This window comes from Xiphophorus hellerii, chromosome 4, assembly GCF_003331165.1.
Source record: "Xiphophorus hellerii strain 12219 chromosome 4, Xiphophorus_hellerii-4.1, whole genome shotgun sequence".
Taxonomy (NCBI): domain Eukaryota; kingdom Metazoa; phylum Chordata; class Actinopteri; order Cyprinodontiformes; family Poeciliidae; genus Xiphophorus; species Xiphophorus hellerii.
In genome coordinates, this window is record NC_045675.1 from 17917146 (window position 1) to 17930657 (window position 13512).

Consider the following 13512-nt stretch of genomic DNA (forward strand, 5'->3'; position numbering starts at 1 on the left):
CAAAAATTTGTCAAGAGGACTATGTGGAATGCAATAATTGTTGACTGACATATTAAGTGTTATGAGCTCACTCTTTGAAAATATGGGATTTAGTCAGCTGGTTGGAGTTTTTGTCTGTTCACACAGCGGCATGGAGAAAAACAGCACATTTTGTTGTGCATTTAGCTGCTTCATATAAATCTATATCTGGTATCAGTGGCATTTGTTACCATTTTGTTAAACCAAATAACCTTATCAAGCATCCAAACTTACATTCAAACACAGCCTTTAAACCCTTCTGGTCTTTGAAAATGTATTCAAATGACTACACGAGTTTCATCACAATACACAAATACGTCGCTATACAGACCACAGCCAGGAATTTCTTCCTCACACACAGAGTGGAGATGTTGCAGCAGTGATATTTGGGTTACCTCAACAAATGGACTTGAAAGTTGCAGTGACAGTGTAAACAATTGCTTAAAACATTTCTGAAGTCTTTTCCGAAAATTCGTTAATATGACTGGATCTGTTGGCTTCTTGTGAACTTGTATTACAAGTTCTTGTGTAGCCGATGTAGCTGATTTGTTCAGGCATGACAAAACAGCTACCAAAGTTGTGTTTTCTTGGGTTAAAACACAACAGTTCACCTGACCATAAATCTGATTTGTTGATTGTCGGTTATGTTGCAGTTTGACACTGGGCATGATGCTTGTGGAAACTTAGCATAACATCCTTCTGACACGTTTTTCCTCTTCGTACTGCAGAAACTGTTCAGCCTGGGAGCAGGAGATCGGCAGCTCATCCAAACACCTCTGAACGACACATTACCTGTCACATACAAGAGTGTTGCCCTGCTCTTCCAGCAGCTAGGTGGGTCCATCCTCTGAAATCCTATAATTTAGGACACATTGTGACTAATTGTGGCCTTTTTGTATCCTATAGCTGTACTAAATGCCCAATAAATGCAGTATGCAGAAATTATCAAATTAAATAACCTCTTCTTGTAAATGTTGTTTTAAAAATCAATATAACACAGCTTACTGCATGTAAAATAAACAACATTTATTCCTTTGTAGAAGCTTGATTGTACTCTTAGTCATAGGATTTGCACTTTGGCACAGTCAAGAGACTCGCCGTGAGCCATGAAGAGTTTATGTTGCTGAAGAAATGTTTTGAGGTTTTCTCTCTTGACCCGTCAGCCATGCACTATTTTGCATGAATTGAAATGAACACATGATCCAGATTTGAAGCAATCTTCACGTTTTACATTGCATAGGTTTTACAACATGTTTGACTGTGTGGAATTAAAGGATTTGTGCTGGTGATACGTGCTTTGTTAAACGCATTAAATGCCTTATCCGCGGTGACTCATGTCTGGTGTTAGTCTAGCTGCTTTAAGGGGGAAGATCTGTCACTCCACTCTACCCTGTCATAGTTTGGCATGAATCATATTATGAGCTATCAAACATTAATTTGTATTTGAGGTCATTCATGAAGAACCACACTCATTTCACATTTGCAGCATGCATTTGTTAGCTCAGGGTGAAATTAAATATAATTCACCTGAAATTTATTCTGTAATGGAAAATTGGCCCCATTTGATCAGAGGAATGTGGTTTGACCCAGAACAGCCTTTATTTCCTTTATGCATTAACACCATATTTTTTTGTTTGGACAGAATGAAGAATATGCATAGGGGGGGTACTTACACAATAGTTTTGATTGGGGTTATGCTGAGGTTATGCATTTTCAGCCAACCTGGAAACACATAACAATGTTGACATTAAATCCTGCCACAGGCCAGTCGGTCCTCATAAACCTGCTTCCATTAATCAGCAAAGTGGGCTACTCAGTTTTGTTTGCTCAATTTACCTACCATTGGACATGTGTGGAAAAGCTACTCTGGTTTTATTTTGTTTAGCTAAGTCTCAGGGTTATAAAGGATAATGCAGCACAGTTAAAGAACATTGGGAGTTTAAATATGCTTCCTCTTTACTTTTAATGCGTTTTTTCTGTATTTTTGAGCTTGTAAGGGACTAATCAACTGTCCCCCAATTTCTGTTATTATTATTTTTGGTCAATATTTTTTTGATAAAAAGTTTATTTTTACATCATCATACATAAGAACACATTCCCTACACAGGCAGCAAAGCAGCAGGGCTTCTGTACTGTCTTTATGGAGATCCTTTTATTACACATTTATCTATACTCAGATAAGTGAGAGAAGATAAATTGATAACTTATACATAGACAGAAAAAGTACTGTTTCATCTTTGATGATTAGGTCATTTTTATGTCCATATTAGGACGGCTGTGTAGACATGCAGGTCGGCATATCGCTCTGTGTGTGCACAGGTCACAGAGTCACCGGAGAGGAATGTGTGTTAAACATGTCACTTTGCACAGGAAGTACATCCCCCCCGGGGTCGAGACAAAACGGGCCATCAACAGCCCCGCTGTTTGTTGTTTGTTGCCTTTGTTTTTCTTCTTTCTGCGGGGGCTCTGCCTGTCACTTTTTTATTTACAGCTCGGAAATGCGTCGCTGTTTCCATGAGATAAGTGCACACCTGGATCCACCTTGATTCCTAAACCTGGACTTCAGCTTCTCCAATCTGCTGAATGTGTTAATGATAGATGAAGATGAAGATGGAAGAAGACCCCATTGAAATTACATAATTCGGTTCCACCGTGTCTAGTTAAACAAGCTGATTTGTTGGAAAGAATTTGTTGGGACTCGTGTTTCCTGTTTATCACTGAAGTGCTGCGCTCAGACCCAGCGCCCCCAGCGGTGCGGATATGTCTGCCAGGGTTCCTCTCTTCTTATCACTCCAACGTGTGATGAATTGGTCTGTCAGTTCCTTGATAGGAAACAATAACAGGAACTATAAACTTAGAATTCATCCTGATTGTCACTCTGGTATTTGAAATATTATTTATAAAATATCAGAGTATGTCATTTCCTTTTGTTTTTTTTTTTGTTTTTTTGCAGAAAACTGTTCCGTTGAGTTTTGAATAATTGTAGCTTTTGTCTTTTTGAATAAATTAAAACAGTTGAGGGGGAAATTACAGCAATTCCAACTATTATTTCTGTAGCTTCTGGGGTTAAGCATCTTAAATGTCTTATTTTAAACTGAATTCTGCTATGGCTTTTAAGAAAGAAAGTCAGTAGTTAAATGCATATTAGATGGAATATTCTGTAGCAGTACATTTCATTTTATTAATATTCTAGCTCAATATTATCATTTTTATGTATATTTGCAGCAGAAAACAAGTACCAAGTAAATAACTGGTAGTTTGGTTTTCAACAGACTTGCAATGAAACAAGAAGCGACTTGCACTCTGCTGAAATAAAGACCCCACCAACAACTTTCAGGCTTTTACTCTCTCTGCCATAAAAATAACAGTCATGAACCCTTTAATTGCATTGTAGTAAGTTGTTTCAAACATCACATGTCGGTTTCTGCCATCATCATGGTGAATCAGCTTTAGATGTTCCCATTTGTTTCTACGAGGATTCTTCTGTGGTAGATTTGGCTTTCACGAACCGATCCAACAGCATCATGTTTATTTAAAATCTTTGCAGCATGTCTTGAAGCTGCGATGGACATTTACGTAACCACCATATGAGTTGTGGGTGTTGTAATCTGTTTTTTTGAGGTTTAAAAGAGTCCTCCACACATAATGAGAAGCGTTTGAAGAATGATGGAAGTCAGGAGTTAGATACAAGTCAGATTCTAACAAATACCTCATCAGGTTTTTTGTTGTTCTTCTTTTTTTCAGGAATCCAAAATGTTCTGAGCTTGTTTTGTGCAGTTCTGACAGAACACAAGGTTTTGTTCCACTCCAGCAGCTACCAGAGACTGGGAGAGGCATGTCGAGCCCTGGAAGCTCTCATGTTTCCTCTAAGATACAGGTGAATGCTCACGTAAACTTTCTGTCCAGAAAAATAATCACATGACTTTCCGCTAACACTTGAAGATTTTATGACTCGCGTGTCTTGTGATCTTACTGATCATTAACTTTGATCCCTATTCCTTTCTAGAAACTTTGTTGCACAAGTGCAACGTCTGTGAATTTATTTCCCTTTAGTTCCCCTTTTCTAGAAAGCCGATCAGAATTTCTGCTCTACATACAAAATGTGGTGCGGAAGTCTTCTTGCACCACATTTGCCAAAATAACATTTCTTCTAAATAACTGCAGTAATGATTTGAATATTTGACTTCATATTTTTTAATTGATGAGTTGATAAATATGTAGAGCAGTTTGATGAACAGTGAACAGCAAGCATTGATCAACCAAAGCTTGCTGTTGATCAATGCTGTGACTAAAATCTATTCAAAATATCCATCATTTTCTGACAACAAAGTCTTTCTTTTTGTAGTGCCAGCTATTATGTTTTTTTGGGTTTTTTTGCTTTAACCTTGTTCATTTAGGACATGGCTGAATTATATTAGTTCTCTTTTGACAACTTCAGATTGACTAGATTATAGTTAGCCCAAGTGAGTCGGTTTGAAACATTTTTTTTGGGGGGGGGGTTTACTCTGATATTAATGTTCAGAAATGTTGAGCTATGCACCAAAATAATATCTGTTTTTCTGCCTGAATGGCAACATCATACTGCTACAATCCTATCAGTGCTTATTGGATGTTGCAAGATTTTGTTGATGGTCATAATATTATTATTTTAAAACAGTGGATTCTGTTATACCTTAAAGTAAGTCGACATTTAGTCCCTGAGGGGGAAAAATTTCGGATGAAGCAAAGATTAAAGGCCTTGTTTTGCAAATAATGTAGCAAAATGGGTGTACCACCAAAGCCAGTGTATGTGAAACCAGTTGTACCAGTCTGAGGTTATGTTTTTAGATGTGTTCATAAAGGTAGCTGGACTGCAGTTCTCAGAGCTGACAATCACAGCTCCATCCTGGTCTCTCCTGTGACTGAGAAACCTTAATCCAAGTTTCTCGTCATGGCTGGCTAACAGCATGCATGCCAGCTCAGATGCCTCAGCAAGGCTTTACTATTTATACCTCTGAACCTGAGGATGTTAAAACCATACTAGACTTTACTTTTTATGTGTTTTTATTGGGGCTGCACAAAATCCCTATTTCCACTCTTTTTATTTTACTTTTATGTTTTGTATAAAATCCCAGAAATTTAATACAATAATAATAAATTATCCACTATTTATTGTTTTTAAAATAACAGTCTCTAGGAGATGCTGTGTAAAAGAATGAGTCAGTTTGGCATTAGATACACCGTGTGGCAGTCTGACGTTTAAGTTTAGTGGACTGATTTTTAACTAAGAGGTTGTTTATAGCTGTTGGGACTTATTTTTTTCTAATTTACTCTCTTATTTGCTCTCAAAATAAGGAACCTTCCAGACCACTCTATATGAACCAACATACTGGAAGTGATGCTGTTTGCATGAGCAGCACGTGTTGGCTTTGCTTGAAAATTGTCTGTGATGGCATTGAACATAAACGATTAAGTTGCTGAAACAATGCTGCTGCAAAGTTGTTGTTGTTTTTTTGTTTGTATTTTTGCACATACTGAGCTAAGCGTTGAGCACAAATTCAGGAAATAAGACGGGAGAAGTGAAAAGTTATTGTTTTTTTGCATAAAGTGTTCCATCCTGAGGTCTTACGTTTAAATAAATTGCAACACACTTCAGTTTGTTAAAGGTTGTGGTATGAAAGCCATTAAAGATGATAGCCTAACACTAGAAATTACATATCTTTACAAATAAAAAACAAAAGAGGAGCACAAAGTGGAAAGTAAACATGTAGTTTTGTTGTAAAACTAGGGCCATTACCAGGAGAGACTGTTTGTTGCCTAATAAATTCAAAGATACTTCAGGACTTTTATTGGATCTTGCAAGATTCTTGATGCATCCATAAACCTACAGTTCATGAACTGAACCTTTTAAAATCCAGATTCAACTGAAGATTTATTAAATTATTTGTCCACCCAGTTTTAGAAAGTATCAATTTTAAGTTTGATCAATTTCTGTGAGGGTTTGTTTACAGGTAAGTGTTTGCAGCCTAACTCTAAATATACTATGACTCAACATTACATATTTCAAAACATGCCTTTAAGATGTAAGACGTCTGTGCTGCACAGTACAAGTGTTGAGTAATTTTGGAATTGTGGGATTATAATAAGTGTGTTTAGACATGAGAAGATGTACATAATGACTGTTAAATACTTTCTGGTTTTTACTCCATGTAATACAGGACAAGTTTCTAGTAAATTTCATTTATTAAAAATTTTCCAAAAGCTTGTACAATATTTCATTACCAAGTTTGGGAAATGTATTGGATGGAGTTTTGGGTGACTTCTTACTTTTTTCATTTGGATTATGCAACATTTAATTTCAATATTGCCAAGAATTGTTTTCTATCAGTAGAATTGCATTTGTAACATGTACTAATTGTCAGTGTCTTTTCTCTGTATATTCAGCTACCCGTACATCCCTATTCTACCTTCACGGTTGCTGGAGGTGTTGAGCTCACCCACGCCTTTCATCATCGGAGTCCACTCCATGTTTCAGAATGAAATCCAGGATTTGGTGAGTTCTCATTTTAACTCACTAACTTACTTTAAGCATTTTGTTAAAGTATTTACTTTCACAGTTTAGAAAAAGGTTATGTTTTTTTTATTTTCTGACTTTAAGCAGCATCTTTGTTAGATATATAACAAGGATATATAACCCCTGTCCAACCCCTGTATATATACAGTATATATATATATATAGGAGATATCAGGAGATATATCAGGATATATCTCCTGATATATCTCCAAATCAAGATATATATATATATATATATATATATATGTTTTATGGCATGTGTAACGTGCCATAAAGTTACAAAGAAGTTACAGAAATAAAAGTTACAAAAAATAAAAAGTTACGAAAAATATTTTCCTATTATATATATATATATATATATATATATATATATATACAGTAGTTGTATTGTTTTATTGCTTCAGTCAAATCATCTGATCTGTCGGGTTTGTTTAAATATTTTGATCAGCTGGATGTTATTATTGCTGACCTGGATGGAGGAACTATAAAGATTCCAGAGTGCATCCACCTGTCCTTGCTCCCTGAACCTCTTCTGCATCAAACTCAGTCTACTCTGTCCCTGGTAAACACACAGCTTTACTACAGAACAGTATTTTCCTGTTTAGGCACGTCTTTTGAAAGAACTTCAATAAATATGAACTGAAAATTAATAAAACATGAGATTTTTAATTTCTTCTGTTTCAGGTGTTGCACCCTGATTTGGAGATAGCAGACAATGCATTTCCTCCGCCACGCACGGCACCCTCCAACCTCAAACTTCTGGTAAGTGATGCACACCATGACCTGGCAACATTCATGATTCTTAAGATGTCTCATTTTTAAGAACAGACGGCCTCCTGTTCCCCTCTGAAGGGGGGCCGTCTGTTCTTCTTAGAAATAGTTTCTTATCAGAAAAAGGTCATTGCTGGAGTGAGGAGACTGACAGTAACCCATTACCTTAAAGACAAACAACATGTCTGTTGCGTAATTAACTTATCAGACTGCATTTGTAGCATAGTTTTTTGATGAGTAATTCTTTTGTGTATGGGTGTGTTTGCGTGTGCGTGCCAGGACAAAGAGGTGAGGTCCGTCTTTCTCCGGCTGTTTGCACAACTCTTCCAGGGCTACAGGTCTTGCCTGCAGCTCATCCGCATCCATTCAGAGCCCGTTATTCACTTTCACAAGGTGAGATATTTCTCGTATGGAATTGCCACGGGCAAAATTGAGCAAAAATCAAAATTTCCAACTTGCCCCCTTAAATAATCTTGTTAAGCAATTTCTCCTCATAAAACACATTGTTCCTTCAATCTGCCAAGAATGTTTTAGTGAGCTATGTGGGTGGATTTACACAAAGACCTGACAGATAAACTTGTCAGGGGATGTATAATGTTTGTGTTTGCGTGTGCATGTGTGAGTATGCATATTGTTTTATATGTGTCATGTGGGGGGGGACCATGACTCTTCGCCGATGCTATCCTTTTGTTTATCAAAGTGTCGCATGAAGAACTGTAAACCCGGGCATAGACCGACCGGTGGAGTGCCATATGAAACGCATTAGGTTTACCATTTTCTTTTGTGCCAGGACTTTTGTTTGTTCGTGTCTGTGGTGTCTCCGTTGTAACCCATTAGCACATCATCCTTAAAGTACCCCACATGGATCACATTATCAACTAAAGCACTGCCTGGAATTTCTGACTGGAGTGTTTTATCTCCTCTGCCCACAAGCACAAATAATTACACAAGAAAATTAAATTCATTTGCATGCAGTTATTTATAATAACTAGATTTATTTCCCTTTTTGTGTGTGCAGAATAACATGTTTTCAACTATAAAAAAAAAAAACCCTTGCAGAGATTTTTTTGGGGGGGGAAATATTTGATCACATCTGAAACTGCTGTGATCACAGTGCTTGTTTTTTATTCTGCAGTAAATCTCTCGGAGTAGGATCGCATTGCTGCCATCTGTGTTGAATTGTAACCCCTCTAATGCTGACATTTTCCAGACTGCCTTCTTGGGCCAGCGAGGCCTCATTGAGAACGATTTCCTGACCAAGGTTTTAGATGGCATGGCCTTTGCTGGCTTTGTTTCAGAGAGAGGTCCACCTTACCGAGCCTGCGATCTCTTTGATGAGGTATGGCGCCACCAAACACCGAGTACAGGTTTAAAGAAATGTTTATGCAGCAAGTTGCTTAATAACTATTTGTAATAGATGCTCAGCTTGTTTTACTATTTAGTTATTTCTATAGCATACATAAAATACATTTACATTTTGTATTTTAAATACCTTTATCAAAAATATACTTAAATTGATATTTTTTTTGTTACAATTATAGATATGCTAAGTAACTTGCACATCCAGCTTCAGTTCCAATTATATTTTTATCTAATTAAGTTATCTATTTAATTATATAAGAAGTTCAAAGCACAATTTAGACCATTAAAGAGATGTGTTTCTTTTTTGTTTTTTTTACATGGCTGTTCAGGTGTGTCTTCTTTCTTTCTGTTGTGCTTTTCAGCTGGTGGCCTTAGATGTGGAAAGTTTTAAGGAAGAGGAAGCTAACCCTGTCATGCTGCAGAAGCGCATCAGGGAGCTCTCAGAGCAGCTCTTCAGAAATGTAAGGCTTCATGCAAACCCTCCACCCCCAAAAAAAACAACAACAAAAAAAGATTCATTCTTTCTGGTAAAACAGTGCTGCACTGTACAGACACTTTACACAAGAGGTGGGAAATTAATTTTCCTCAGAGCGTACTTTACTAACTATAATTGTTGTCGATGGCTGAATATTTCCACATATTTCATAATTGATGAGCTGTGAATAAGATTTTTATCAGTTTCTGGTAACACTAACCATTGCAGGTAAACAATAAAATGTAACATATTGATGACTCAAACTTTATTTTAAACACTTCAGTATTCAATAATTCTTCTGATTTTCTTTGTGTTTGGTCTGTAGGAGAATCCCAACCCTCACATGGCTTTCCAGAAAGTGCCTCGGCCCTCCGAAGGATCCCACCTGCGCGTGCACCAGGTACCGTTTCCTCTGCTCGATGATGGAAAGGTGGAGAAGATGCTGCAGGATGGTGTGGCGAAACACAGCCTTACTCCTCTTTCCACACGACCGGAGAAGAAGTGTGTGGTTCCTGCCGGACCACCTGTTGGTATGATATTATTTTAGTATTTTCCAGATCTGGAGAAATAAAGAAAAAGAATTTAAGCTCTGGAAAGTTGAGTCCGGAAAATTGAAATACATATTTCAATTGTATATAAAATATATAGTAATCCTGTTTGTATCAGCTTTTTTTTTAACCACCAGTGGATTCTCTCCTTGTTTTCTGTGTTAGTGTCCATTATGGGCAAATGTGGCTCAGTGTTTAACAGCGCTCGCAGGCTGGAGGTGGTGAAGAGCTGCATTTCCTTCGTCTTTGATAACAAGACCCTGGAGACTGAAAAGGTGATTCTCACCGTCTTTCATCAGAGAAGCTAATCGTCCTTTAAAGAAGCTCTTTAGCCAAGAGCATCTTTCCTCTGAGTTACACCACACTGAGCTGTGAACAGCTCTTCACTTTTATTACTGTAATATGTCCCAGCTGGGACACAGGCACTAGATTAGATACTGTGGATCATTAATCAACTCTTTTTGGACGTATTCCCAGAAACAGAATATTTAGTAAATTCATATTTTAGCATAGAAGATCATCAGTTTTTGCGAATTTCTTAGTCTGTGTAATTTCACACATGAATTGTTGCCAGTTACTTTATGTATCCCAGTTGTTTCATATACTGTAGGTGTTATATAATCCCTGCCTGCATCTTCAGGAGATTTTTTACTTAAACGGTCAAAAAACCACCATAAGCAGGTCAAGTCAATGAATACATTTTTAACTGTTAGAACATGATCTGTTTCTCCACCTCCAAAACATAATAAACTAATTTCCAGTAGCCTCACAAAAAACTCAGAGCTACCCAACATCAGCTAGCCAGGCTGAATCCAAGAGGCACTCTTAGCGAGGTGAAGAGCCTGAGAACTGAGTAATGGCAGTGATGACAGATATATAGTTTCACGCTATTTTCCCAAAAGGCGTGATTAGAAGTGGCTTCAGCCAGGAAACGCAGGGGTGTGATATCCCATATTCACGTGTTCTACTGAGTAAATCGACTGAAAGGGAAACAGAGACATTTTTTGATCACAAACTACAGATAAATATTGCAACTTCTCTTATCGGGTTACTTACTTAATTTTCCGACAGTTATTCACTTTTTATTGGTTCATTTGTGGATCTCTCTGTTGACAGTCTCTTCCTGCTGCGTTGCGTGCGCTGAAAGGAAAGGCAGCTCGCCAGTGTCTTACCGACGAGCTGAGTGTCCACGTTCAGCAGAACAGAGCCATACTGGACCACCAGCAGTTTGACTACATTGTTCGGATGATGAACTGCGCCCTTCAGGTGAGTTGTTTCACAGTGGTAAGTGGTTTGTACATAGGAGTAAATGGTAAATGGACTGAACTTATATAGATCTTTTCCAGTAATTTTGACCACTCAAACGCTTTACACTAGAGTCACATTCACCCAGTCACCCCCACAAACACACCGATACGCAGATCAGTAGGCAATTTGGGGTTAAGTGCCTTGCCCAGAGGCACATCGACATGTGACAGGAGGAAGCTGGAATCGAACCTACAACCTTCCGATCGCAAGACGACTACAGTACTCTACCATGCCACAGTCGTAAACCAATACAACATCCTCACAGTTAGTTGAGTGAAAGCATCACATTATCAGAGTATTTACCAGAACAATTTAAAGCCAAACTGTATATCATGACCTAAAGATTTGAATCAGGGTGAAAGACTTGATGTCTGACTTAGACCTGACAGGAAAGACTTGAGACGTGGTTTAAATTTGTAGTGCAAATACTTGTGACTTGATCTGAACTTGGGGGAAAAAATCTTCACTTCTCAATTTAGAGACTTGATTTCTAGGTAAAATCGGACTTGGGAGGAATTGAGAAAATCTCTGTCACACTGTGGCTTTTTTATTTTTCATATCAGGAAATATTTAAAAAATATTACCCTTGTTTTTAGTTAGGAAAAGTGTTTGGAGCCTTTTTTCAACAACAATTAAAGACCATTAAACTATGGGAACTGAAAGATTGAAAATATCTGTTAATTTGAAACTGTAATCTTTTTAAAACCTTGAATACCCAAAGCTAGACCATACCTACATAAGTGATTTGTGGAGAAATGCTCATTGGCACATAAATGTCTTCCAGATGTCTGAGAATGCATTTGTGGTGAGAAGATAAACATCCTGTTTAGTCATGAAATGCAGCATAATTTAACAAAGCCTAATTATGAAAATCTGATGATGTCCAGACAAAAATTGAATACAGAAAAAAAAATTACATATTCAGCTGTGATGTATTATTAATTTTTTTTTACATATATCTAAATAGATTTTTTTTTTGTATTTTAATTTGTTGGGTGTTTTTTTTAATACAATTTATATGAATATCTCTTTAATAGTCTTGTCATCCCAAAAAAATCTTTATAATAAATTAAATGTGTATTTTTGAATATGTTATGCTGTCATACATTGCAATCATTTTAGAAACAATAGTTCTCCCTTTTGTTTCCCAGACTGTTTGTCTCTTCCTGGTGCTGCCATTCTTTAGCATCCTGAGGAAGTGTCAGTGATGTTTCATGCGGCTCATAATGAGTCGTTACTCACCCCATGCAGCCGGCACCTTACTACTTCTTCATGTTTTACTGCTCTGAATCAGCTCATTCCAGAGATTTTATTAATCTATAGCTGTCCTCACTGAGTGCAGCTTTTATGGGGGGGACTTCAGATTCCAAGCATTCCTCTCCCCTAAAAAATAATGGAATATGCAGAGGATACGGATGTCTATTAGATGTGTCATTTATATATGACTCCATATCAAATTGCTCTTTGTCGGTGCAAGAAAATGCAAAAATAGCTTTCAGTTTATTAGTAAACGTATTTATCTCAAGATGGATAGGTCCTGACTTTAAACATGTCTAAGCAGAGCCTGAAATTTGTTGGTTATGACTATATAATTATACAGAAAATAAGAGTTTCTGAGGGAGTTTCAAAGAATGTTTCCCCTTCATGATTCCTTCTGGCAGCCCGCTGAAAAAAGACGTGATCTACAGCAATATGTGGAAAAAAGTAATTATTTAACACATGGAGAAGAGATTTGATATAGACTGCACTTTTGTAAAATGAAACAAGGGGTAAATGATAGTCTGGCTTTCTGTGAGGTCTGTTTGTGCCTCTAATTTATAGATTTTGAATGTTTTTGTCATCAGGTTTGTTTAGATGCCAGGCAGGCTTGTTTCTGCCCTCTGTTCAGTTTCTTCTGCCATGGGGGTGTCAACCACAGACGGTCTGTGGAATAAATATAAATAGAAAATGCCTTTGCCAGTAATTAGTTTCAGATTTTGCAGTGACCTCTTCTTCAACGCCCTGTCACGTAAGAACCCCCCTCAGAAAAAGATGTTCCAAGCGGATCTGTTTGCGTGTGTGACGTCCGCTGTTAAAAATGTTTCTTTGTCTAGTGACAGCATCTGTCTTCATTCCAATTTCTGGAAAATGTGATAATATGACACATTGATCTTCCAGTGACCTCACCGTTCTGAGGCCAGTCACAACATTTGTCATGAGCTCCAAGCTAACAGTCCCCCCAATGTTTCTCTTTGAACGGTTTTCACAGCTGCAGGAAGTGACATAACAGTTTACAGCAGTTTAAAGGTTAATACATTATAATCAGGTGGCGTTATTCCTTGTTAATACTTTTTATGTGTTTTGTCTGTCAGGAAAAATTGTTGACACATGATCAGGAATGAAGTGATGTTACTCATTTTTTCTGTTTAGGCTGTTTTAATCAGGTTCTGTGCCATTTCTCTGCCATTAATCACACACAGCACTGACCTTCGCTTAGG

At 37.4% G+C, this 13512-nt stretch overlaps 1 protein-coding gene across 2 annotated transcripts in view; it reads left to right on the forward strand.

The window, feature by feature from the left end:
* Nucleotides 1–13512, forward strand: part of sbf2 (SET binding factor 2) — a 102357-nt gene that overhangs the window by 42778 nt on the left and 46067 nt on the right. For both annotated transcript variants that reach the window (XM_032560017.1, XM_032560016.1), the window contains exons 6-16: nucleotides 747–852; nucleotides 3763–3895; nucleotides 6442–6550; nucleotides 7020–7133; nucleotides 7256–7333; nucleotides 7622–7735; nucleotides 8553–8681; nucleotides 9067–9165; nucleotides 9505–9709; nucleotides 9893–10002; nucleotides 10844–10993. In XM_032560017.1, coding sequence (XP_032415908.1) covers nucleotides 747–852; nucleotides 3763–3895; nucleotides 6442–6550; nucleotides 7020–7133; nucleotides 7256–7333; nucleotides 7622–7735; nucleotides 8553–8681; nucleotides 9067–9165; nucleotides 9505–9709; nucleotides 9893–10002; nucleotides 10844–10993 — 1347 coding nt within the window. The remainder of the gene's footprint in view (nucleotides 1–746; nucleotides 853–3762; nucleotides 3896–6441; nucleotides 6551–7019; nucleotides 7134–7255; nucleotides 7334–7621; nucleotides 7736–8552; nucleotides 8682–9066; nucleotides 9166–9504; nucleotides 9710–9892; nucleotides 10003–10843; nucleotides 10994–13512) is intronic.